This window comes from Amblyomma maculatum, chromosome 8 (genome assembly GCF_055883805.1).
Source record: "Amblyomma maculatum isolate TAMU_Amacu chromosome 8, ASM5588380v1, whole genome shotgun sequence".
NCBI classification, from domain to species: Eukaryota; Metazoa; Arthropoda; class Arachnida; order Ixodida; family Ixodidae; genus Amblyomma; species Amblyomma maculatum.
This window is the reverse complement of record NC_139351.1, coordinates 68,800,676-68,828,518: the sequence shown is the minus strand read 5'-3', so window position 1 is coordinate 68,828,518 and position 27,843 is coordinate 68,800,676. Positions and strand designations below refer to the sequence as shown.

At 42.8% G+C, this 27,843-nt stretch overlaps 1 protein-coding gene across 3 annotated transcripts in view; it reads left to right on the top strand.

Moving 5' to 3' along the window:
• Stacl (SH3 and cysteine-rich domain-containing protein) overlaps positions 1–27,843 on the top strand; it is a 273,599-nt gene that overhangs the window by 239,176 nt on the left and 6,580 nt on the right. For 2 of the 3 annotated variants that reach the window (XM_084576454.1, XM_084576453.1), the window contains exons 9-16: positions 5,207–5,370; positions 7,184–7,239; positions 8,609–8,781; positions 10,458–10,539; positions 11,911–12,195; positions 21,014–21,037; positions 23,554–23,658; positions 26,638–26,767. In XM_084576454.1, coding sequence (XP_084432580.1) covers positions 5,207–5,370; positions 7,184–7,239; positions 8,609–8,781; positions 10,458–10,539; positions 11,911–12,195; positions 21,014–21,037; positions 23,554–23,658; positions 26,638–26,767 — 1,019 coding nt within the window. Of the gene's footprint in view, positions 1–5,206; positions 5,371–7,183; positions 7,240–8,608; positions 8,782–10,457; positions 10,540–11,910; positions 12,196–21,013; positions 21,038–23,553; positions 23,659–26,637; positions 26,769–27,843 lie in introns of all 3 variants that reach the window. The other variant, XM_084576455.1, reaches the window with a different exon arrangement.

Below are 27,843 nucleotides of genomic sequence, written 5' to 3'. Positions count from 1 at the left end.
AACAGAATTTATATGCTGTTTTGGCAGTGAGGCTGTTCTGACGGCAGGAATTTTCGCAACATCATGATTTTATGCTCTTCTGACAGAAAAGTACTACAAAACTGCGGAAACGTTTGGTGTTATGACATAACTCAGCATATTGTGTTGTATTTTTGACGCGGTTTTCTTGTCTTTTCGACTGGGTAGCCATGGCTACCGATAGTAGAAGCATTCGCGGTGATTGCCGTCCTCCTGAACGTTCTATGCTCGCGTTCACCAGCATGAGAGCCAGGGTGCCACAGTGATGGTGATGATAGCTGCACGCATAAAACTATGTTAACCCGTAAATTTGAAGTAAAAGCTCCATTTGGATATCTGAGCACCTCAGTTAGGGAGACTATTCCTTTATAATAACACGAAATAAGGAAAGAATGCTAGGAGAATTGCAGCCAAAGCCACACACTGTGTGAACTGGTACCATAGGAGACCTAGTACTACGAGTCACGTTGTTCTTCGGCACCTCCTTAATTTCTCGGGTTGCATTCACAAAAGTAGGACAATATGGCTCTGTATAACATTTCCCCCAAATACTCTCCCCCGCTGTTTTGAAACACGTGCCACTTGAAAGTCCCGTTTCTATTGGAACACTAGAGCTGACATCAGTTGAATTCGCTTGCAAAAAGTGTCTAGTGGAAAAGCTGTCTTCTCTGGGAGTGAAGCTTCCGAGCGGCACGTCTTGCACTGAGGGAGAGGCAGAGTCAGCTAACGCAAGAAACAGGGAACCTCGTCTTTTGTATTGTAGGGGAAAGGCAAAAGACTCGGATCTAGTTGGAAACCTATCAATATCGAAATACAAAATACCGAAACACCATTCTATATCGAAAACGGACCTCATTACTATGTTAAAGAGCGCTTGCTTTCGAGCTTCCTCAGTACAAAGAAAACTGATCAGCCTACTCTTAAATCCCAATTCGACCTTCCTTTCCAGAACATTCACCAAGACTTAAGAAGGTGCACAAAATTAGGCAAAATTACTGTGCTAGCGCACCTAAGTCGCATTTCTTTAAACGATTAAATCAGGGCTGTTTCTTATCGGGGAGCTTCAATTTCGCTTAACTGTGCCAAATAATGCTACAACACATGAATAGATGCTAAATGCGTGCTATTTAAGCATGTGGGACCCTAAATGTCCACTGAAAAAACACATTCCTATAAATATTCCACAGAACCATCGTGCAATGCCCTAAATATGGTCTAGATAAATAGAATATCAAGTTTTCGCTAAAACTATTTAACAATGACAATGCGTAAAATAACTTTAAGTGTCCTTTCAATCAGCTTCACGCAGGATGTTCAGCAACTATGAGAATGGCTGCCACACTAGCAGCCTCGGGGTCGCATAATACACGCATGTGAGGCATACCTTTATGGGAGCACTGTTGAGACATGAACCGAACAAGCGTGCTTTTGCGCTGCCCACAATGACAACTTCCAGTAGTCTTTCTTTCGTAACCCTACTGAAAAACCAAAAGTTCTACCGGGCAATAACCTCACAAAATCTCACCAAGTCGCATAGACTCTCATACGGTGGGCATCATTATTATAAAATATTTCGCCTAATTTATGATAATGTCCAAGAAACTATGACATCTTATGCAATTATATGCGATTTGTATGTGATTTTTTGAGCGAATTGAATGAGATTGTGTGAGAAAATGCGAGGTTATTTCCTCGTAAAATTTTTTCAGTAGAGAATGCTTGAGTTCTTTAAGCTATCTAGGCTTCAAGAAAATAATAGTTCGGCCCTGTCCCTTTTTTATTTCTACGAGAGTGCTCTGACAATGGGTATGAGCTCATTGCACAACGTCTAGCCAAAGCATAAATATTCCATCGCTTCAAATTCGTGTGAGAGCATACAAATCATCGTTTATCGTCGCATACAACTACCTCGTGATGGAAATAATTATAATACAGTATGAATTTTATACATTTAAAGCCCTGTAGAGATCTGTGCGGATTGGGTGCACAGAAATCAAGCACCATGTACTTGATAGTGCTTACTGTTAGGCTATTAAATTACTACGTCCAAGTAATCAATTTTTATTTTTTATCGTGTGAGCAATATTGCGGTATTTCAATCCTTTAACATCAGAGGTGAGGCCATTTTATTTAACTTTCGCAGTGGCAATTGTGATTTCGAAAATGTGCATATTCAAGCTCACTGAGTTGGCTTTCTCGGATTGCACACTTATTAAATCGTGTCAATAGCATTTTTTTTATTAACATACAAACGCCGTTTGATGAGAAGGAAGTTAAGTGTTTTGGCGACAATAACACTAGTAGAGCTACCATTTCAAAAAACATGCAACTCAACAAGCTCTTAAATGTGTTTTCTTGGCGTTTGATATCTCACGTCACATTGTCGATTAGCTAAATTACAAAACTGCGCTCATTATTAGTGTTGATGGCTTTCTATATCCCAATATTCTACCTTAAAATAAGAAAAAGAGGAAGCTGATTGGTAAATATACGGTATTTAGTCATCAATCGGCATTCTCTGTCACTAGCCTAACCTATGCACCTGCACAGGACGAACCTAATGCATCACAGCAATCTTTACTACAAAAATTGTAAATAGCAAGGAAAACAGACCTCGAAAATTACTTTCAGAATTTGGCTGCGAAGTTTCGCTAAAACGCCATATTATTCGCTAGCAAACTTTTAAGTAGATATTGCTTGAATTAGAGCTCGGCACTAAATGAATGCATAGTACTGTTTAATACGTTCACATTGTCCAATTATGCGCGTTTCTCTAATACCTACTGAATGCAAAACATTGACATTTTGTGTGAGCATATAAAAAAACTCACTTCCGTAAGTACAATTATTTTCTCAAGCAAATTATATGCTGTAATTTTTTTCTCCTCCTAAAATTTTGTCACTTAGTATTTTTTTAGCCACAAAAATACAATCTGGCCTACGGTATTGAGTCTAAACCTCGTCATATATGACGCGTTGATTATATAACCTGTGTAAAATTCTGTTTACATACCCTTTAGATCTCTTTTCGTTCAGCATGATGAAGAAAACGAGTAAAAAAACATGTTATTTGTAACACATACCCACGTGTAATATATTTTTGAATTGTAAAGGAATGTTCAATCAGAAGCTTGCAAAATATAACAAACATATTTATTGCAAAACATCTTGCCTTGCCTTAGATGCGCTCATAAATTTCAGTATATGTTTCTATACCCATTATTATCATTATTGTTCCCTCCAAGGTATACAAGCTGTTACATGAGGAGCATGGTAATAACACCGGAGACAGACGCGAAACGTCCCGCAACATATATCTTACCGCAACCCTGTCAAAATAAAGCTACTGAAATGAAAACGGTCACCATAAGGTTAGCAAGAACGGCCAATGAAATGGTGACAAAGTTTGGAAGTCGTGGCCATGAGTTCTAGGAAAACATTAGAGGAGTTATCTATAACCCTAGTGAAAAACATCATATGAGTTACAATAACCTCATACAGATTTCCCATACTAAATTCTTGCAAATCTCATTATTTCTCATATATTTCTCATATGATGAATGAGTTTAGTATGAGATCATATGAGATTATATGAGTTTTGTATGAGATTAGTATGAGAATTTGTATGAGGTTATTGTGACTCAGGGTTTTTCACTAGGGAATAGCCGAAACAAAGCAAACAAAGAAGCCTTCCTAAAAACGCACATTGTAAAACATTCTGCGAAATGAAAAATACATATTAAATAGTACGAGTGTCATCCTCATAAGAAATCCGTAAGTTGCGCTCGTCTCGCTATCGTCAGAAAGGATGTGCCAGGCGGATTTATCTCACTGGGACTCGAAGTGATGAATCCCGATCTAAGAACGAGGTTTTAAAATTTGAAAATCATGTTATAGTTTAACCGAAACGATTGTTTCGTAGGCGACTACTTTAGATTTAATGCTAGTAGAATGTTGGATTAACGGCGAAAACTAAAGACAACCAGCCGTTGCAATGTGCCATCAATGAGGGCGTCCCGACGCGTGATTCCGTTCTCTCAACGGTAGGGTCCTCTGAGCAGCGTCACCTGGCGACAGATAGCGGAAATATTGTAAAAATGAATAAGAGCACATTTAAAGCGTACCGTACCCGTTCCCTCAGTGGCGCAATGGAATAACATTACTTACCTGAGCACTTAGCGAATAGAATATATGTTCGAATCCTGTGCTTGTACCTTTTTTCTGAATTTGTTTTTTGAATTGCAACATTAAAATAACCTACCAATATTTTTCCTGAGAGGTGTCCGTCCCGACATAGAGTGGAAAGTAGATACACCCATATGTACTCAAGTACTACACTTAGGCACTGTCACAAAAGTTTTCAATGAAGAGCGTCAGCACACATTCGGAGTCAAAAACGTCATGTGAATAATTTTAGGGGTAACAATTTTCTTCATAATTCTGTAATAGCATAACGGTGACAACAAAGGACATTTCGAACGCTGTATCAGGGGGGCATGATCAGTATCGTGCAAAATAACAGCGACCATTTCATTTAGCTGGATTGTGCGGACTCCTAGCTGTTCTGCACTCTGCCTGGCCAGGAGTATAGCCAGGCGCGGAATTATGATTTACTATTGCGGTTTTGCACTGCTGTCTCTCTCTCTCTCTCCTACAGCTGTTTGATCTTGTCAATAAGAGCCGAATAAAAATCGGGACAGCACCTGCGGCAAATTAGGGGTGCGAAGCAGATAAAGGCGCAACCTACGAGCTCCTATAAGCTCGGAATTAGGCTATTTATGGCGCCTCGTAATTTATTGTTTTAGCAAGGCAAGATAGTTCATTTAAATCCCTCAAGGATCCTGGCAGTCAATCAATCAACCTATCGTAGTAGCGGGTTTCAGTCGACGAACTGTAACAGTTCAGAAAATACTACGTTTTAAAAGCTCTGTCTTTCTCTTCAGCATGTTTGAAACTCTTATAGAGTGGTGAAATACGTAATTGAAGGTTTTTGCGTTACAGCATAACGGAGCACAGCATCACTATAACTAGCCGCTGAAAGCGCAAGCAAGGAAGGGCGATCTGCGCATGCGATGTTGATGCCGGTGGAAGCGACGTGCGGTGGTAGTAACGAGTTGTTGATATTCTTTATTCCTGGCGACAGCCAAGAGCAGCGTTCTCACATTGTGTGTGTGTATGTTGTGTGCAGTTCGCTCTGTTCCGGGGCAAGGAGGTAGAGACGGACGGGGAGGAGCGTAACTGCCGCGAGCGCAAGGCATCCACCGCGGTGCCGGCAGTCACCGGCACCATAAAGAACAAGTGGCTCAAGGCTTTCCGAAGCCTCAAGACCGGCAGCGGGGGGGCCTCGGACAAGTAGGCGTCAACTATTCCTTCCTTCCTTCCTTCCTTCCTTCCTTCCTTCCTTCCTTCCTTCCTTCCTTCCTTCCTTCCTTCCTTCCTTCCTTCCTTCCTTCCTTCCTTCCTTCCTTCCTTCCTTCCTTCCTTCCTTCCTTCCTTCCTTCCTCCTCCATCCCTCCCTCCCTCCCTCCTTCTTTCTCTCATTCCTTTGTCATCTTGTTTACTTATTGTACCTGCCTATTTTACATCCTTCATCGCTCTCTTGGACATTGCTATCACTTACCGCAGAGTTTGATTTTAACTAATGCAATATATGTCTGGGTACTCAAGAAAGCATTGCTTGTAAATATACCGTTGGAGACAACAGTCACCTTTGCATGCGGAAGATTTATTGCAGCTTTCTTTTTTGCTCGTGCTAGGTAAATATACTCACGCGACGGCATGTACCTCCGGAACGCACCTTGGGCAGTTGGCCCGAAGGCATAATGAAGTTCACGAGCACTCATTAAAGAGCATTGCGCAAAGCTGGGCTGCACAGCTTTGCGCTACGGCTTTTAAAAATTGTACAAAAGATAAACAACTGATGGTAAACCTTTGTGGTGCTTAATCTAGCGGCATTAGGTTACCCCTCGGACCGGTGCCAAAATTAGTGTTCCGAGGGATCTCTTTCGCTTCACGCTAGCCCGTATTCCATCGTTCTTGCTTTTTCGCCTACACAAGCGGAGGTTTTAGCCTGCAACATAGGCTCTCGTTTAACTGAAGAGAGCAGAGACAAACTTTTTGTTTGTCTTTGCCCTTTGTACTTATGCTCAAAACAATTGTAAGCAATATTGCCACGAGGAATTCTGGACTCGGAAAATATTAAATTACTTTCTTTTTTTATATTCTCTTAGTTACGGTTTAAACAGCTGATCAGTTGCTGGGACATGCAAAGGCAGTGCAAGTCTCATGACGTATTAGAGTAGCAATGCTATGGTTGTTCGATCATTAACTTTTCTCGGAAGAATTTGGGGCTAAGCTCAGCGTTTCATGGAAATTAAGCAACAGCAGCCATTATTGCTACTTTGTCGAATTTAATAACTTTAGTTTTTAATACAGGAGGATGGATCGAAGGCTCTCTAACCTACTTTTCTGGCTCATATCTATCTATCTGTGTGAGACAGAACTGAAGTTCTTAAAATCGCTAAAGTAACAGTGCTTGGTGCCCATCTGCAATGTTGAGACGAAGAGCGATCATATCGCAACTTTTTAGTCCTCACGTGACCTCAACTGAACTTCGACGCGTTAACCATCGTTGTGGTGCTAAAACTGAAATTCGAAGATTAGATAGAATAACTTGAACTGTTAGTTATTTGTTGGGTATACGCGAATCCCACACGGGCTTACATCTATCGTGATATGTTACCCAATATTCAAAACAGATATGTTGGCGTTGTGCTAGTTTAAGGAACAAGCGGCTGTGCCTCTGACTCTGTTCTCAGGGGTGACTAAAATAGCTGCGTCCTTTTTTTCGCTTCAGCTTAAAAATGGCGCTTGTGAGCCAGACATCTGGGCGATTAAATAGAAATGGAGCAAAAAGTGGAGCTCTGCGCTCAACAAATTCTTAGCTTGCAAACCGTTTCTGGTGAGACAGGAGCGCTAATGGTTTAAATGCTCTTCGTTAGTGCTGCATTGGTGAAGTCAAGTATGCATTAACTGGCCCGAGCATGGCTTTTTTATTGACATACGTGAGCCAGCAGAAGTGGTTACGAGCAACGGCAGTTCAAAAAGCAATCCTACAGGCAGGGTGCGCTAACTGGTCAGACTTGAATTTCTCTCTTTTACGCAGGCCAGATGGGTCGGACCGAAAGGGAAGCCACGCCGCTGGTGGCACAGGTGGCGCAGGTAAGAATTAATGCATGGTCGATTATCTGAGTCGGATTCGATTGCTCAGTATGTTGCGTACCTTCTTTTTACACATTTTATGGTGACAGCAGACCTAACAACACAGCATTCACTGTACGCCCGCTGTGACGGATTCGACAGGTGGTGAGAATGGTTGGGTTCAAACTAGAATTATTAACTGAAAACAGACGCACGAAGTTTAGATTGTAAAATATGCTGCAGCCAGATATATGGCTACAAGAACGATGTGTCATATGACACACCTTTTGCACCTGCAGCTGACTACGTAAGAATTTAGTGTCGTGGCCAACACGCTCGCGGCGTAGTCAGCTCTTTCCTTGTGGGTTTAAGAAACCCTTTATTCGACATCTGTGTTCTTGGCACCACATATTCGCGTGTGTCTGTACTTCCAGCCAAGCATAAATAAAATTTTGAGCAATAGTATTTTTCGCAAAAAGTACATTTACGAATATATTTCTCTTTGTTACGGTACAAAATTCGTAATTATGTACCAAGGCCGAATTTGTTTACTTTTTTTGAGAGTCAAAAACCACCGATCGTATACATATCTCGCATGTAACGATAATAAGTTGTTCACGCTGGAGGATTATTAAATCGTGATTGGTAAACAATGAGTGCGTGTGTAGTGTGGATATGAACGGCTTTGCAGAGGACTAAAGCAGCGCTGCATTGTCTCTCATATTCTCGCCAGGTATATCTAGAATGACACAAGTAACCTTCCAAGGTAGCGAACAAAGTTTTTTTTAGGCGCACGCGTTTACGTATGCGTTGTTTTACGTTCGTCCAAAAAGCACGCGCACTGAGTTCCAGTCCTCATTCTTCTTGAGTACATTCACGCTCTTATAACTGCTTCCATAAATAGGGGCAGCGCGTTGTGTGTTTAATACTGCCTCTACCCCTTCTCCGTCTACCATTCTCCTTGGCGAGCATGGCTGCTGACTGCACTTAAAACTTATTGTTGTTTTTCATACATGTTTTTCAAGATATTCGAAAACCAGCCGACTCTGTAAAAACATCGGTGTTCGTTGCATTTTGCGCAATTTTGAAGCTCAACAAGCAACAAAGTGTGATATTTGGGAGAAAACGGGAGCGATACTACACTAGCATCTAAAGTTTAATTATAAAAATGAGCTGTATTGAGCAGCCAAAAATTGAGCATAACCAGCAGCGTCCTTTAACTTCCAAAATTAACGCGTCAGAATGGCACTTCCTCACCCAATAGCTCTGCTCTGGATTCACAACTGCAGAGCCTTTAATAAACCCCGTGATGCTTGGGGCGTTAAACCTTACACGTCGTATACCGCATCACAGTTGCGCACTAAGTAACCGCTGCCTGGCTGGCGTGCAGGAGTGTCCTGGGACACGGGCCAGCACGTGTTCCAGGAATACACGTACAAGAAGGTGGCCGCGTGCGACGTGTGCCGCGAGATACTGCGCGGACACGTTCGCCAGGGGCTCAAGTGTAAGCTCTGCAAGTTCAACGTGCACGCCGAATGCCAGGAGAAAGCCGGCCGGTGCCAGGTAACCTCGCCTTACGAACCTTTCTCTCTTCTCCGCGCCTCCTCTCTATGACTTTCCAACATGCCTCTCTTGATCGTCTTCTCTTATTCTATGCCATCCAGGTCAACGTACCTCGGACTTTTTTTTTCCCTCGACTGCACTCAGTGAATTCACATTAGCCTATCTAGACCCCGCCGGGGTGGCGCAGTGGTTACGGCGCTCGACTACTGTTCCCAAAGACGCGGGATCGAATCCCGGCCTCGGCGGCCGCTTTTCGATGGAGGCGAAAAGCAAGGCGCCCGTGTGTTGTGCGATGTCAGTGCACGTTAAAGATCCCCAGGTGGTCGAAATTTCCGGAGTCCTCCACTACGTCGTCTCTCGTAGCCTGAGTTGCTTTGAGACGTTAAATCGCACAAACCAAACCATTAGCCTATCTAGATGCGTAGTGTTCAAACGTTAAACTGCAAATACTATTCTCACTGCATATCTCGTTTCCCTTCCCCCACATTCAGGTGACCCTATGTAAAGACTCGTTTCTTTGCCGTCATGCCATGAAACATTGATAAGGAGCAGAACATACATACTGCGGAGACACTATTCACGTATTTTCCAATACCCGATCTGTCGCTCCGTTGTCCGTTTTAATACGTCAGCCTATAGGATGCTCTGCCATGGTACCGCTGTTGGCAGGTAACAAGGTGAAGACAGGAAATCTGGTCGGCATTTGTAGGGAAGAGGAGGGAGAGTGGCCGGAAGGTGGCAATCGTAGGAGAATCCAAAAAATGAAGATGATTAAAAATGATTCAGCCAAAACAAAATCGGCTCCGAATGACTCCGCAGAAATGATTCTGAGAAAAAATGACTCAACAAAAATAACGGGAAGGGGCCACTATAATGCATTGTCATCGCATCATGATAACTAGGCACTCCTTATGCTTGTGTTTTGCATGTCCTGCCCGTACCCACTACCAACTCCTAACATTTCAGTGAAGCGTTATGAACACACATTGGTTTTAGTGTTCTACTTTGCTCTTATCTTTGTAAACCTTTTAATATATTCTGCATCGCTCTTCCCTCCGTCTCGTCTTGAACATCTTATCTAGCCTCGAAATTTCCGCCTGTAGGTCAGTACTTAGAGGCAACATGTGTGTAGTATATTGTTCTATTTGAATAAACCAGTATATTGCTCATGTAGCTGAGGAGCGCCTGCCAAACAAATACAATTTAGATCTCATTCGTGCCACAATTTTTTTCACCTGTTGTTCCAATGTGCGTAACTTCTTGACTTAGATTAATATGCTCATTTGCAAAAAACTTTTCCAAAACACTTACTCATATGCAAAACTATTATTATTTCTGTTTTGATCATTTCTACTTTGACATACATTTCCGCTTTGCCTGTCGACAATCATTCCACATGCCACTCTTGGTGCCTACTATTTTCCCACAACGTCTGTGCTGGCTACCAATAGATTCTGACGTGTAACTAATTTTTACCATATTTAAGATTTGTACTTTGGTCGTTGGTTATAATGTGCATGCATTATTGTTTTCATCTAATCTAGGCCACCTGCACTGACGCGTTACATTGCAGGGGGACGAGTTTCTTCCACTATAAGGAGTGTTACACTATCGTCCTTTCGACGAGAGTAACGTCTACGTATTATGTGACACATATATTACCTTTACTCATGCAGCCCAAGCCCAGGCTGCTTCGAAGGCAGCGGTCAGCGTCAGAAATTGAGACCAAGATCATCCCAGCCGAACCTGAGGAAGAAAGTAAGTGAGATCTCCCGTGCATTAATATCTTCTTCTAAAACTCTATTTTCCTCAATTTCAATCTACTTCACTTATTGTAGACTATAATAAACCCTTCAAATTCGTGTTCAGTAGCCATCGACCTGCTGCAATATTTAGTGCTACAAAATGCACCGTCCGTCTCGTTTACTTAGACGCGTTTCGAACTGTCGTCCTAATTGGAAACGGGCTATTTTGTTGTGAAATTTGAACATTGTATAGAATTGAAGAAAATTATCTTAACCATGCGGCCGATTTCTCGAGACATAATCCGCAACAAGTAAATCTGTGGAAGTCCTAAATTCTTCAATGAAGTGAGGACGTGAGTTTCTCCAATGCAGATAAGTGCCCTCACTGCATCATTCGGAAGCGAACTCCTCACTTGGTAAACTTTTGCCAACGACTATATCACTTTAATGGCGTGACGGATTTTTGTTACGTGTAGTTCCTAGTTAGGTTGCGTAAGACACGAACACGCTTTAGTATAATCGCTGGTAAGTCGTTTTAATTTTCTACAACGCTCAGGACAGCGTTTTGCATCAAGAGATGAGAAGACAGCAAACGATATACCATCAGCAATATGGCCGTTTTTATTACGTCTCATGCAACCTAACCAGCAAGTACAGGTCATAGCAAAATCGGAATAAACGTTTTACGTGTCTCTATAATAAACAAATCCCATTTCCTCCAAGCATTTTGCTAGCAGAGGATGCCATTGTCAAAAGTTCTCTGTACAATTTTTTAAAAGAATTACTCCTCTTAGACAAAATTTGACTCTTCTATAAAACGGAACTGCTTTCCCCTGAGTTTGGAGCATAATGGCCTTAGTTACCTATGCGTCACAAAACCCAACACAAAACAACACTCATGTCATAGCCTTTGTTCGGTCGCCTAAATGAAGCTAAAAGAGAATCAAGAATAAATTAAAGTATAAATTATTTAGCGACTGTAGGCCATACTACAAGGTAATTCATGTACACTAATGTATACTGCGTCCTTTTAAAGAAAATATGCCCCCAAAATCAGCTGTATGAAGTTATTTACGACAGTGCGAAACAGTAGCTACCATTGGTATGAAAGAGCACTGAACAAGGGTAAGACCTCTTGTCGAAACGTTGCCTCGAACAAAGTTTGAAAGGGACCCTCAGTTTGCAAGCCGAGACAACATATCAACCACCCCTTGTCGAAACGTTGGCTCGGCTTGCGAACTGAGGCTTCCCCTCAATGCTTCTTCAGGGCACGTTCTTAGTGTGTAGCCATCTTGTTTCTCCCGTTCTGCGCTAGCTATCATCTGCGTGACTCACTGTGATGATGGTGATGATGATTATGATGCAATGCACCTGGATATAACAGAGACTCCGAGTGCCACGCCGGATGCTGTAGACCCCATCTACCAGCTGCTGAAGCAGGCCGGCGACCTCGGCGGCAGCTCCCGAAGGGGAGGAGGAGGCGAAGGGGCTCTCTCCCGTCTCACGGCAGACAGGGGCGGCGACGGAGGCGGCGGAAGCAGTAGCGTCTCGTCGAGCGTGGCGTCACTGCAGCAGCGTCGGCCCCGGTCCAATGCCTCCTCGTCAGCCTCTTCCTCTTCTTCTCATATGCTCACCGTCTCCTCACACCAGCACCATCCGTCGTCCTCTGGTGAGCGACGACCTCCGAACATAAGCGGCACTTTATCCCCCCCCCCCCCCTTGCAGAGCACGCTCCCTCCCCGTGAAGGGTGAAATATGCATAATAGCTCCAAATGGAATTATATGATATTAATTTGGAATCTAGAGGTGTGCAGTAACATCCAATATATGAAGGGTTATCATTTGTTTTTTATTATGTTTTGGTGACTTTAATTATCTACTTTTCTAATCTAATTGCCTATATATCGAGGGACCTTATAACCTGTGTAATAACAATGCGGCCTAAATGTGTAACCTACGCTCATACCGGAGAATCGGCGGTCTAAAAGGTATCTAGTATATCAGCTAAGTAGCTCACGCTTGTCGCTTATGGGGATCACCATACCATGCGTTCTAGGGAGCCTTAAAATTGTGCAACATCCTTATTCACCAAAAGCTCTTGAAATTCGGCGCTTGATTGGCAATATTCAGCTATATGTATATTACACATTAGTGCCAAAACAGCCTGGACAAATTTGGTACGGACCAAAACCACAGCAAGTTTACCATGCTTGCTTCAAAAGTGATCGTGGAGTTCGAGTTTGACCACAGACTTTGTCTGCACCTCTTCAAAATTTATACTCTACATTCTGTCATTGGCAATGTTTTTTTTTTTTGCATTCGAGTTGTACCGGTGCATTAGCGGGCGAGAGACACGGGTCTATGCGCCTTCCTTATACCTCCTTATATTTTTTGCAACATTTATTCATTCTTGAGATCTGCTGCATGCACTCTTGCCGACAAATTAATATGCACAAGCTGCTGAATGTGTATGCTTTTTGCAGGTTTCCGTGAAATGGGGCTTTTTAAAAGTTTTGGAAGTGATCCCGCCAGCATAGCAGCTCACTCGAAATAAAACCTCAAATACTGCAATATACAACGAGGCAGCTTCTGATTTTTTATTTTGTTTTACTGATATCCTGCGCAAGCATTTTGCGGCTCTCCGGTGCTTTTCCTTCTCTTGTGGTACGTGTCCCCTGTGCTGTGTTATTGCACCGTAGAATGTTAATGTGCACACATCAATTGGAGCCACTGAATTGTTAAGGAAATCACCATAAATTGTGCCATTTCATGCAGCGCTGACAAATTTGCAGACCGCACCAAAGACCGCAGGATTTTCGAACACTTATTCTTCGACCAAGTCTCGAAACCACACAAATTCGTCTTTATAGGCAAAAATCAGGGAGCTGACGCACGAATCATTGCAGTTAGCGAGGCGGAACGGTAAATAGCGAAATGGCATACATAGTAGCTGCAAGGACATAGTTCTGAATGCGCCTAGTTCACAAGATGCACCTTTCTTGATCGGGGCGAAAACTGGTTAAATACAAACACACGTGGGAGACCATGCACGGTTCTGCTCTACATGCTGTCATTGTGCCTGTGAAATGGCAAGTACGTGTTTCACATGTGCCGCCATCTTTCAATTGTGTCTGTCACTAACGCTAGCTGAATATGCACCCTAGAAGCTGACAGTTCATTCAATAGTGCGGCTGGAGGAACATGTCCAGCTAGCTATGTGGAAAAGGCGGATTATCAGCGTGCAAAAAGTAATTCCAGAGATATGAAGTCTCCCAAAATTATTTCCTTAACCTTCACACCATAGTTATATATCGTTATCATAGTTTTCAAGATGGCAAAACTTCATCTATAAGCAACCGTATTCATGTTTTATGCTAGTCTAAATTTCTGTTTTTCACATTAGTTTCTTCTGTTGACCCTAGCTTGTTCCTCGTGTACCTCACGTATATTCCCTTTTTTTTTATGAAACCATAGGTACTCTGTTGTGAATTCGGCCTCTTTTACAAAATAAGCATTGGACTTAGACCTTGTTTCATCAAGGATGGGAGATTCAGTGGCTCCAGCAGTGCTTTTTGCGTCTTATTCCTGTCATTTGTGGTGGTGGTGTTTTTTGCACTTTCGCACACCCCTTTTAATTTAGGCTAAGCTGAGGTGCACCAAGAGCACGTAATGCCCGCATTACAGGTCCGCTGATATCCTGCATGTACCTAAGAGTGTGCTTGGCTGTGAACCAGCCATCCTGCATTGCTTTTCTTGCTACATGAACTGCTGCTCTTTTCTAAAGCTAAAACAGATGCGTTGTTCGGAATAAGAAATATTGCCTACCGCGGAAAACAAACTGCAGCGATTACCAAGCAGAACTCAGCCATGTGATCTGTGTCCAGGCCATTGAACAGCACGTTCTTGTTGTGAGCCATGATAGACGCAATCCGCCACGTCATGCGATCCAGGTTCGCATTACCACTATGGACACATGACCGGATCCCAAGACATGACCATGTGGTCACTGATAATAATCACATGACAAAATGATGTAATACAAACGTACGTAATGGGCTGATGACATGGTTGTGTGGGCCAGGTCGTCTAGCTGTAGCGACACGAAATGCGTGGAGTCATTGAATACCCGCGATTCTGAAAACCGTGACTTGGCTATCATGTTTCGGTTCATACATCAGTTGCAGGGACATATACATGACACCACATGATGATGATAGTTACCAGTGTCAAATGACTCAACTCAATGCCTGACATCAATCCATCGTCATGATCAGGTGAAATAAGTGCTCTTTTCGACGGACAGATAAACGAGCACACATGATGGGACGAGAGATACCACAGCCGACGCTCGTTATGTGTCCTTGTTATACGCTAATAATTATTGCGTTACCACTAGAATGGGTACGTGAAGAAACACCAGGCGTTTGGTGTGTATTCAACAGAGCATGGAACAGAGAAACCATACTTAAGGCCTCGAGCAAGATTCAAGTCCAAGGTTTTGTAACAGCTCAGCTTCACTTCCTGCTGCTTCAAAACACTCAAACATCACCGCGGCATCGCTCCACGTGTTAAACTAGAGCCTCTCACTTGTGTTTGAACATCGTTTTCTTCAGCTATTTTCACCGACGCAATACAGTCTGAGCGTCTCTTGTGCTGTGGCTTGGAAACTGTAATCTAGTTTTGTCCGTTCGTAATGTAGTCTAACCGCATGAGCAGGCGGCTACTTAGATATGCTGGACCAACTTAAACGCCTGTCCGGTTTGAAGCCTACACTTAATAGATCTTGGAATCTAATCTTAACAAATAGGGCAATGTAACAAATGATCCAAAATAGCTATAAAGCTTGACAACCAGACATTTTCCAGCGTTTTTACCTACCTGACTCTCGAGCTGGTGCACACGCTGCGCAGAGAAGCTCTACAAATGCATGACGCACGAGCTTGGTTGTTTAACTGCACAAAGGGGGCGCAGGAGCCGTTTAGCTAAATAAAGCTGAGTTTGTTTAGTTACTCATTATCTTTTGCATCAGTTTCATTGATCGCCTGTGTCATTTTGGGCTTTCACTTCGAGCACAAACTGCCAATACATTCCTCTTCAAATAAAGGCGCATAGATAATAACGCACATTGTGTTCTTGCATCCGCCCGTCCCTTCATTTAAAGAAGAAAGCAGGGATAATTAGGGATTTCATTCAGAAGACATACCTAGTATGTAATGGCAGTGACAAAGAATGAACTTGTGTTGTGTCCCTAGTTCAACGATCCTGTTTTAAAGCGCGGCTTCTTATGCCCTTTCATCCTATCATGTGTGTTATTGTCGCCATCCATCAAAAATAGCGCTGAATGTTTTGTTCGAGACATGCTTAACCAGCCAGATGAAAAGCATATTGTATTAAAGCGCGACATAGGATGACTTAAAAATTTTTTTTTTTTTTAATTGGTTCACAGGAAGGGAAAGGCGCAGTAACTGTCACACTTGCTCTGTGGACACCCGAACCGCGCCGTAAGGGAAGGGAGGGAGGTGGGAATGAAAGTGGAAAGAGAGAAAGAGGAGCCGTAGTGGAGGGCTACGGAGTAATTTCGACCACCTGGGGATCTTTAACGTGCGCTGACATCGCACAGCACACGGACGCCACTTCGTTTCGCCTCCATCGAAACGCAGCCGCCGAGGCCGGGATTCGATCCCGGGAACTCCGGCACAGTAGTCGGGCGTCTTACCACTGCACCACCCCGGCGGGGCATAGGATGACTTAAAACGTGAACTGGACCACATGACATACCATAAGGTACTGGATCTCTCGACCTGCATTTCGTTTGTGGCCCACGCCCAAGCAGCGAAGAAACGTCCACTCTTCGTCTGACTCCTAACTGGTGCCAGTTATAAATGAAATATTATGCACAACTTGCGAAGTTTCATTCGTAACTACAACCTACGTGAAGCCAGATTAACAGTGTACTTTCCCGATGCTGATCAGTGCTGAGTATTCCGTAAAGCTCTTTTCATTGTACAGGAGGGATTACTTCAATCAGTTACCGCTGTAAGGGCAACATTAGGATTAACTTCAAGTTACACCAGAACAAGGACTTGGGTAGCTTAAAAGTTATTTCTCGCTATCTTATGGCAAACTCTTTTTGCTATCAAGCGTATATATCTGACGCAAAACATATATTCCCTAGCCAATGCAAAGGACGAAAAACACTTCGTTTACGAATATGCCGACGCACACCAGTGCGGGTGAAAATGCTCTTATGTCAAGCATGCAAATGTGGGAATAACGTGATGCTTGCTACCGCAATAAGTGACCCCCATCAGTGAATGCGAACAATCATTGCATATTTCAACGGAAATGTTTTTCTGCCATTGAGTTAACCTGATAATGCACTGCAAACTCGAGTAGGGTACGAAGTTGCTTCAATAGCTTTATAAGTCTTAACCTGTGGGCCAGCTCTGGGCACACATTCACGTCATCGCTGAAAAGAAAGAACTCTTCTGTTTTGTTAGGATATCTAAAATATCCAATGCGCAGAAAGAAAAGGCAGAACTCATTCGCTCCTAAATGCACGTAAAAACAGAAAACTGCTGCACTTTCGGTACATGGCTGAGTTCACAGCGTGTGTTCTCGCTGGACCTAAGCAAGTTGCTGCAGTCAAGTCCGCGGCTTTGACTTCTGCATCGCCCTTGTGAAATTTGTTTGATTCGTTTACTAGAAAAATATCAAGCCCCCCTTGTTTTCCCGATTAATTTCAAGACAAAGCATTAATTTGTTTTCTATTGGGTTTGGTCTAATGGAGATGTGGCATGTTATCTAGACTTGCATGGCTCTGAGGCCCGTTTAAAACACAATATTTGCGTCACAGGGTGACGTTATAGCGAGCGTGTGCCAGAGCCTATCACTTGCATCATATGATATGAGTACTAATCGCTGCCAATAGTATCTATCTGTGAAATGTTTCTCACGCACATCCTAATTTGACATTAAAATGTTGAAAGAACAAAACCAACTCCATGCCCTGCTCGTTGTCGTAACAGCCGAACCTGAGCCTTTTGGTCCGTGTCCTTGATAAGAGCAAACGGAAGTACAAAGGAAATGTATGAGCGAAGTAAGAAAAGGTACGAAGCTTTGCAAAAACCTGGCGTAAAATAAAAGGTTCTCTTCTAAAAATAAAAAGTATGGGCATGCATGACAGTTGCAATCATAGCTGCAAATCAGTCATGTGACAACGTGGAAGAGACGAATAAGCTGCAAATACGTAAGTCCGTTAAATTAGGAGAAGCAAACACACGTGATAATGTTGAGAAGAAGAATTTGTTCCACCTGCAAAAGTCTGAGGGCCGGGTATTGCTCCACCAAGCGGCTGTATAGATGGAGCATGGCACCTCTCGTAAGCCATCTTGAAAAAGAAATTTCCAAACATATCTCTTCAACTGAACAAATAAAGTTTCATGAAATTGCCAGTAAATTGAGAACAGAATTAATATCGAGGTGGACAAGTCCTGCACAGCTCAGAAAAAGTCAAGCAGTAAACATAAAGTTTCTTCGTCATAAATTATTCGGCCGAAGAACAAACAGCTTGCTCTTCTCCCGTGCTCTACTTCGCAATACACCGTTGTTTCCACTCCTTTGTGCTTCATGTGACAGTTCTCTCACGCCCCGCTCACTCTGCACTTGTTGTACATGCCAAAACATGATACGTGCCTGTGCATCTTGCCTCCAGCTTGCGTCCTTACCCTGGTCTCTTGTTTCGTGTCTTGTCTCTCTCTCTCTCTGTCCTTTCTCTCTCTCTCTTTCTTCCTACCCTTTTTTCACGTCACCATCTTCCAATCGGTGAGGCCGCCGCGCCCCACGACGCAAGAAGGTTTCTAAGCCTAAAAAGTCCGGCCCCAGCAAGGCTTCGAGCGTGGAAGGCGTAGGTTAATCTGGGCCCGCCTACTCCGCAAAACAGCGTCCGTCCTCCTCGTTCCCTCCTTTTGAGTAAGAACGAGAAAGCAACCACATCCGCATCGCTGTCGTAGTGCCCGTAGAGTGCAGAAACTAGCCTGGCGCTTCAGCCCCCAGTGGCCGCCATCTTTCTGCCTTGTTTTCTTTCTCTTTGATACACTCCTGCTTCTTGATGTGCCCGAAGAACGACTTGTTATCACGTCCAGACGTTTCGATGGAGTTTCATCATCAGACGGAGACATCAAATTCGTTTTAAGAACCTGCAGCCATTGTTCAAAATAAAACGTTCAGTGCGGTCTCATAGCCAGAGCGTCTCATTTCCTAGCCGAAATGGCTTTGGTTCTTCATAATTGCGTGAGATGGAGAGTTTGACTTGATATTGGGACATAGCTCAATTAATATCCGCGAATAGCAGCAGTAATCGCAAAACTAATACATTGTCTAGAGCCTGGTACTCTATTTTCTTAATGCGCTCTTACTTTGCAACCTAACGATAAACTGAAAGGAGGTTTACGGGGAGCCTTAGTGGCACATAAGCGTACGAGTAACTGTCATCAACAAATTAGATAGCCAGATCAAATATTTTTAATGGGCTGATTGGTTCCAACCTTGTAACAAAAACTAAAGAGCTGAACATAGGTTGAGAAAGAGCCTCAGCCCGCAGGCTTACATATCGACAGGAGGACTTATCTTCGTCTGAGAACAGAGGGAGATACATCCTCCCGTCGAAACGTTGGCTAGTGAACTGAAGCTCCTCCTAAACCCTTTTTCGGTTTTTGATTTTGTGCAGCCATATTCTCCCTCACGTTCTTCCCTGAATACTCTGCAACTAGTTTTTTTTTTTTTTTAACCTGTGTCACGCGCATTGTCGTTCGTTGTCTTATGCCCATTTCTTTTTGTAGAAACTCTAACATAATTTCTGCTCCCAATCTACAATGTTATCAAGTCTCAGCTGTTTAGTCGCAAGCTCCATAGCGCAAACTTTCTTGGCGGATACTTATAACGGTCACCTCACCTGAAATCGTTAATAAAACGGCGTGCAATCAAAGCACCCTCACTGAAAGAAAATATAAATACGTTTTGCAAAAATTGTGATTACCAGTCGCTCTTACGGCACCATAATTTATTTTCTTCCATGCCTTTAGTGCTTGCCTACTGTGGCTAGAATAGTATTGCTTCTAGAGGCAGCCGTCTAGTCTCCCTGGCTATTCCGCCCATCTGCAAGGATAAGTTCTTTTGAGTTCTTTGTATTTTTGTACGTTCTGCTGGCATTGTTCAGAAGGCACGTCTATAATGCAAGCAGACGGGAGTGTGGTCGGCAGCAGAATGACCCAACCCACGTCTAGCGACATACGCGCGAAGAGCAGAACTTTTTTATTGCCAACTATGCTTCTTTTCCTTCTTTGCCATCTTTCATCTTCCTATTACATGTATCCCTTTCCTGGCCTCCTTTCGACCAGCATGTGTTGTAATAGCTGCACAACCAAAAAAGCATGATTGTGAGCATGATTCAGTTCTGTTTGCCCTACAAATGAAGAATGAAATCGTGTGGTGATTGTCAGCATGAAACCTGTTTCACTGAACGCAAAACTGAAAGTGTGAAATTATGCTAGTTCTCGAGCCCAGTTTCTGTTGTACTATTCAATAACAAATATTTCCAGCAGTGAACACGCAATTAACATCTTCATTGCATAATTATGAAACTTTCTGTGTTCTGTCAATAGGATCACGCTAGGCCGACGACTTTCAGGGGTGTTTTGAAACCAATTAAATTGACACTCTTTCTTCGGTGCACTCTCTGCATTTAAGGGGTTAGATTTAATCACAATATGCTGCTCAGTTTTTAAACAATGTTTCGCATACGTGGATCGCCCTTTGTACATATTCACGTAACAACATATTGGCTTCATCAATAGAACACTGCTTTCAGGTGATAAGTATTTAAGTGTGTCAACGTATTTTGAACAGGGCTTTTTTCATCCTTTGTAAGCCTATAGAGACTGAAGTATGATTTATAAAGGTGCTACCTGTGAACACTAACAAATTGTCACATCTTGTACGAGAATTTGTTACTATTTTTTTATCTATCCTTTGTACAGAACACCCTTTTTCACTACAAAGCTAACGGATAAAATACAGACGAAGGAACTCACATATGAGTACATACGCATGTTTCGAAAGTTCCACTTTTGCTTCATCTCATTTTAACGATGGAAAATCACCACTTCGTTACTCACTGAGTGAGTTATGGGCATCAATATAATTTTTCGCGTTTAATTCAGCATATCTATTCTGAACATTTAGTTTTCATTGTTCATACAGTTATTTTTCTAATGCCAAAAATGTTTTCTTTTTTTATCGCACGTAGCACCTACGTGGGATATACATTGCCACCTAGCTTTTTGCAAAACAACAAAACCAAACTTTGATGAAGCTATCTTTCTTTCCTTTCTTTTTGCTTTTGCGTTCTGCTCTCTTTCAGCCGTGATCTCGGTCGGAATTTTAACTTAATTCTTGTCTTTTTCTTTCACGCCCGCTCTTTGCAAAAGCCCGTTGGAGACAGATAGTATCAGGTAGTGTTCGTCCCTCGTGTCGTCTGTATCGTCGTTGTGTCTGTCGCTTTGTCCTGTCTTTGTGCTTGTCAACTCACTCCATGCACCAGTAACATTACCAGCGAAACCACTATTTAATTACTGTTTAAGCTGTGGTGGTAGATTTTATCTCGTTTTGTACTGTTACATAGTGAAGTTGAGAATGCATGCACAGGCCTTCTACCGGGCCTAGCCGATGTGGTGGTAGTTATTGAGCAGGTGATTATTTTGCTATCATTTCATTGGTTAGAAAGGCGCGTGTTACTCGGAGCTCAGTCTGCACCAGAGTTGATATTTGCTTCATTGTGAATACCTACCTCAAGACCTTTTTTTTATCAGCGCGTAAAATTAAGCATTTGTTATGCTTATTCATTTTTTTTTAGCCAGAACCATTAGAGAAGCATATCTATCAGTCTGTTTCTTAGTCGGCTCATGAAATCAGTTTTTTTCATGTCTGTATCACAATATCCGCAAGGAAATCTCACTACAAATCGTGTTACCAGCTTATTGCAAAGCGTACACGCTCGCAATATTAGTATAAATTGGAGTAATAACCCTGAGCGCCCTAAAGCTACAAACAATAAATGCGTTTCTTTATAACCATTATTACTTATTCAGTCGAATTTAATGCTAATTTCACTAACTCCGGTAAACAAAAATTATAAAATGCACCTTCATTTAACATTTCTTCAGCCACGTAATCACAGAGTTTGAAGTTTAGTTACAACCCTGGCTACTACAATTCTATTTTGTAATGCAGTCAATTTCATGAGAGCAAGGGGCACGGTGAGCGCAACTGCGCATAAGAGAAGTTATTTCGTAGAGAGTAGGAACAGCCAAATGTTGTTATCTCAGCTTAAACAGTGCAGATAAATTTTGAAGGCTTTACATTAAAATATGCACTAACTCAAAACTATTTGTACTCAAGTGAGCACTATTCGTCTCGAACTTGTTGCTGCGTAGACAACCTTTTCCATGGATGGACTCTGTATTCGTTAAAGCAAAACCCCTGTAGTAGAAAGAAAAAAAATTTACTGATCATGTCATATGATACTTAGCACCCTCATTCGTGTTCTCCTCCATTGTGCCATACTGCAGAACCTTGCTAACCGCTGCGCACAAATAAACGTAAAATCATCATTTTTCGAATCTAAAAGCACATTTTAGGGACCTGAGACTATAGCGGGCACAATTTCCGGTGAAAATGACTAGCGTGACATTTCATACCTCCGGCTAACGTCGTGTAAGTGTATTCGTTTTTATATTCGTAGGAGAGAGGATCGCAACCTAAATTAGCACAGCAGTACATGTGCCCGAATTGCCTAAACGGCACAAGACATTAGCTCTTCGTTACGTTCCAGCTAATTGATATTGCGGAGCTTTTTAGAGGAGTGAGAAGCGTAGCACTGTTTTCAAGTATTATTGTCTCCACGGGCATCTTGCAAAGCAGCATTCCGCATGAAATTTTGAATTCGTTTTATTAGTAGTTTTATACATAGTGAACAGTGCGCTGTGTATGTAAGGCTATGTGGACTACCTTCTTTGGTCATCTTTATGCGCAGCTACATTGTTTTCTTCAAATATTGACTGTGAAAGGGCCGCTGATAACGAATTGAATATGCGCTTACATATACCGTTCTTTTGTGTTTCTTGCGCGGAGCCCTCAGTCGTCACGTACACACAATGCACTAGACAGATCCGAACTGTATGTGAAGCTTGATGTGGATGAGTGTTGATCGTATGTATGGCGTATGGTTGGCTCAACTTAGCTTGTGCTGCTGTCAAGTAGTCTTAGTGCTTGTTAGACGTAGATCGATAGCCTTCAGAGCAGGGTGTCTCGCAAACTATCCAACGTTTACACTACTGGGAGAACTCAAGGTGGCACCTGCAAATCTTGTCAGCTGATCAAAAATCTTTATGTCTAATGGTCATTATTTATTAGGCTGTTTTACACGACTGATCTTTATTATAAAAAAAAATTACAAATTACCATAAATTACAGAATGCTGTCTCTGATGCCGAACACTCTCGGTGCCCAACATCGTAGCTGCTAACTGACACATTGCGTCTTTTTAAGCTCTACTCATGTCGTCTTTCATATTGTCTCAGTTCAGTTTAGAATTCGATGCAGTGCTGACTCAATTTTTTCAGCAAACACGCTGCCTTAAAAAGCAAAGATGGTCTCTTCCTGTCATATTTGCCAGTTGACGGAGCAGGGCCAAAGCGTTGTGATAAAGAGCGCGAGACAACCTGCTTCCTTTGCTGTCGCCTGACTGCTATTGCTGCTCGCCTAGTAGTGCGGTTGTCACCCGCTGTTGACTCTGTGGGCGCAAGCTCAAGCAGCGCTCTATTCTCTCTCTCTCTCTGCCTCTCTATGACGAGCATAAAAAAATTGGCTCCTCTACCTCTTTTTTTACTCCTTTCCTCTCCTCTCAATCGCTTTGCTCATCTAAACAACAAACAACGATGACAACACTGACGAAAAATACGGAAAACAGCACCTCACAGCCCCCAACGCAAGAAGCTGTCTCTCCGAATGAAGAGCCTCTCCCTGGACAGCCCTGAGTCGACCGAGCATGCTCACCGTCGACGACAACTCACAGGTGCTGGGGCTGACGCCATTATCTCTCTCTGTCTCTGTCCGCGTCTGCTCTTGCAACTTTTTTCTTTCGTTATCTCTCTTGTTTATCCCCACCCCATTTTCCTGTGTGCCCTCTCGGTCCACCTTGACTGAGCTATTCGTGCACATTGTCGCACTTGCGTCTTGCACTTGCATGCTTGCTTGCTGCGCTTTGTTCGCTTCCTTGGCCTGAGCCCTCAACAACAAGGATGCAGCGATCATTGTGGCCAAAATACGACCCAGTAGAAAAAAAACTTCTCTAGTTTCTAAATTTTATCAGAAAACGTTTTCATGTATCACAGGATAGAGTATATCAGAATCCTAATGACCTAAGTTCGTTTGGCTCAGGCACCTTGCTGTCGTTTCATGGCTATCAAAATGCATCGCTCTCGAACCGGAAGTATCACGCTATATTTACTGTCGTGTAACGGTTATCGTGCCACCCTGGCTATCGTATCATAGCTAAAGTGCCGACGTGGCGCGACAGCCGGCACGCCTATCATGAATCTCCAATTCATGAGAGCCGACAAGCCAACTACAAAGCGAGCTTAAGCACTGCATACTTTGTAAACAGAAGCCTGGAAGCAAAGCCTGTTGTGATAGCAAGTTCGCTTCCCCTTTTTTGGTGAAATTTTCAGTGAATTTATCTTGTTATTATTTTTGTAAATTTACTCCCTGCTCATGCTTGTTTTGTGCCTTTTCGTGGCCAGCTTTCTAAACTGGTGCATCTGTTCACGCTCCCCCTTCCTGAATACTACCCACTTCCTAACCAGAATTTGTGTTCCTAACCAATTTTCTTCACCACTATTTCAGTTTACACCCTGGATTTGTTGCCATCTTTTTTCCTGTTTTTGTTCATTGTGATCTGTGCCCATTGTTTTCACCTCTGTCTCGTGTTTTGTGTCACCTTCCTTTACAGGTATATTTTGCCGTTTTCAGCGTTTTTCTGCGTTCTGTGAGGCATAACCAGCACTTAGCTACTGCCTTGGCTTCGCACTGTCTCTCAGATTTGCTGCACACCAAAAAGCCGCATGCGTTTTCCGGTGCTTGAGCTGTTGCCTCACATTAGTGACTAATCACACGCTGGTTCTAGTGCTCTTGCCCTGTAGACTCACATCTCGAAAGAATGCTCTGTGCGCGATGCCACTAAAACAGCAATCTTTCAACCTTCTAGTGCTTATGCCCTATAGACTCACATCTCGAAAGAATTATCTGTGCGCGATGCTACGAAAACAGCAATTTTTCAACCTAGCTGGTAAGAACACGTTTCTTGCCAATCGCAAGAACTTGCTGACCTACGATCAAGTATTTTGAGAGCGCAAGGGCCACATTAGCAAGGGCAGGTGGAGAAAACAGAAGGTTGTTCGTGGCTTCACTTTCCAAGCATGGACATAAGCGCTCACTTCTTTACTTTCGTCCGTGGTGTGAGAATTATGCTGTCATTGTGCTCTCGGCAGCAACTTGCTCAAATTAACGCACTGCATTAGTACCCTTAAATCGTGTAACTGTCAATTGTCATATGCTTTCAGGAGGCATATTCAACGGCAAGTCATGAAGTTTGGGTTTTCAGGCTTCGAAAAGTCGTTGTCATTGCTGGCTTTCTTTGAGCTCCAACGATAAGATTTCTAAAGATAATAATTATAAACCTGATTGCGAAGCCCTAAAGTTAGGGGATCTACAAGAACCATTCACTCTGCGGTTTGGCACATGGATCTGTGCCTGTCAGAGTGAATAAAAGCGTGGAAATCTTGTCTGCACCCTCTTCGGCTTGGTGCGCTTATGAAGCATAACGAAACATGTGTCTAAAGTTTTCATTTGCAGACAAAAACGAACATTGCATTACAGGCGAAATCCTACATCTGCCTCTTGAAAAATACTTATGGTGCTGTGATCAGCGGCATTTTTCTCCCGTGAGTTTTAAATCATCCAAGTTTATCTAACCCCATAAGATGCAATAGAAATAGTTCACGTAAAGCTTGTATTAATATAAAACACCTGCTCCTGTGCATAACTGATAAAAGTGGCCTAAATCCTTCCTTCATCTCTGTTCAATGCTGACACAAAAATATCGCTTTAAGTTCACTCTTTTTTCGCCCTGCTCCTCCCTGTCCTCTCAAAAAACCAGGACTGGACAGCAAGCTACCTTTTAATTTTGGCTTGGTTTTGCAAGTACTTCAACCGACATCATAGGTCGTCGCAGATCTTGTCCGAGCACTGCATCACTTGTAGTGTTCAAGACACCTTCTCAACATATATTGACGTTATTGCAAGGGAGAATAGCGTTTTCTAGTATTGCTATCGCTTACGAGGTTTGTTGGAGACGGCAACGTGTTTGCTTACTCCATGGCCCAAAGGCTTGCCTAAGAAAACATTGGATATAAACTGAATTTGTTATAATTCGAATGCTCTAATTACAAACAACCCGCGCTCACCAATCAAGGGACACTGCTGCACTACATATAGAAAAAAAAACACCTCCATTTCTTTTATGTATCATATGTGTCTAACTTTCCTTCATGATGTCAAGTAAATTGCACCAGCTAAAGTTACTTCTCCAAGCAAGGCAAGAAGCACTACTGTAGTGTCAGTAGCGACCACATTATACACAGTTTATGCATTGTCTCCATAATGAAATCTCAATCTTAGCGCTGCTAGGAATGGAACCTGTCACAGTAGCAACGCGAAAAAGACTGGATCGTACCGCACATATTTAAAATTTGGATGTAGTTCAGCCTGGTTGACTGATCACACAGGCGTAAATTATATCAAATGGAGTATTCCTAGTTCAAATATATCTCGGCAATTGACGCTTCATGTGAGTGCATATTTAAACGACGTGCTTGAAAATGAGGCCTTCTTGTGCATTGGACTGCGGCTTCGCTTATTAAGCGCTCTGCTGCATTTTTCCTGCTAAATGAGCATATTCACAACACTGTCCGCTTGTCGTCGCCTTCGGTCGCAGCCCCCCAGAGCCCGGTGCATGGTCGCAGGCCGCTCTTGAGCGCCAAGGCGGTGCGCATGAGTTCGGTCGACCTGCCCGACGACAACGAGAAGTCTCTCAGCAGCGCCTCCACCTCACCCTGCCCATCCCCAGTGAGTGACCGTCCTGCTCCGTACATGCTTCTTACACATGCTAGAAGGATGGCGGCGGGACTAGGGAGATTTCAAGTTATTTCAGTTCAGCGAATGGATAACGGCTAGTATACATTCGGTGTATATAGCTACTGGGTTTCTCGAACATTGTTGCTCATTTTTGTTTTTCACTTTGTCGGTTTTGTATGTACCGACCAGGACAAAAGTTGTATTTATGACACGAGCTTTGACTTAACTGTATTATACCGCCACTTCACTGGAGAGCGTGTTTACAAGCAGGGATGTTTGTCTCCTCGTTTCGAGTGTTGAAGCTGCCGCTTAAAACGTGGATCGCTTCGCAGGCTCAACGAGCCCCATAGTAGAAGCTCGAGTTGTGTAAACCATCTATACTATCAACAGGGATTACCTCACGTTTTATCCTGTACCCTCATAAATTATTTCTGCGGGGTCAGTGATTAATTGAAAAGAGCAATACAAATTACGCGAATACGAAAGTATTTTTATAAAACCGGAAATTCGGGGGATATCTAAGCTTTACCTGAGGGTATGACGCTAAAGCGGTAATGAGTCCCTTAAGCGCAGACATAAACTCTGCATTTTGCTTTCTTTTATTTGCTATTATGAGGTATGATTTCCGTCGCACAAAGCCCTTTAAGTACTACTTTGAGTGTGCATTCCTCAGAGACCAAGGATAGCGCGCCCTGCTAAACATTCATGTGGCAATTATTCTATTATCGGCTCGACCATTTACCCTCTTAAATGCGACTGCTTTTTTCCCTTTGACGCGCTAAGTAAATATGGTGCAATAACTTCACGACCATGTAGGCCAATGAGGAATTAATTGTCCATAGGCGTTATGGCTATTATACAGTGGAATCGTTGAGGGGTGTTTGAATTTCGCGTGCGAAGCCAAGTATCCTAGGTTAGTGACGTCACGACCTTATTGACGAATCCAAAATTTCTCGATGCAGTTTTCACACTAAGTTTTAGGCAGAATGAGACTTTTAATGCTCTGGCGTTAATTGTGTTATTGTAATTATGTGCAAACCTTTCATTAATTGTTAGTAAGTAAACA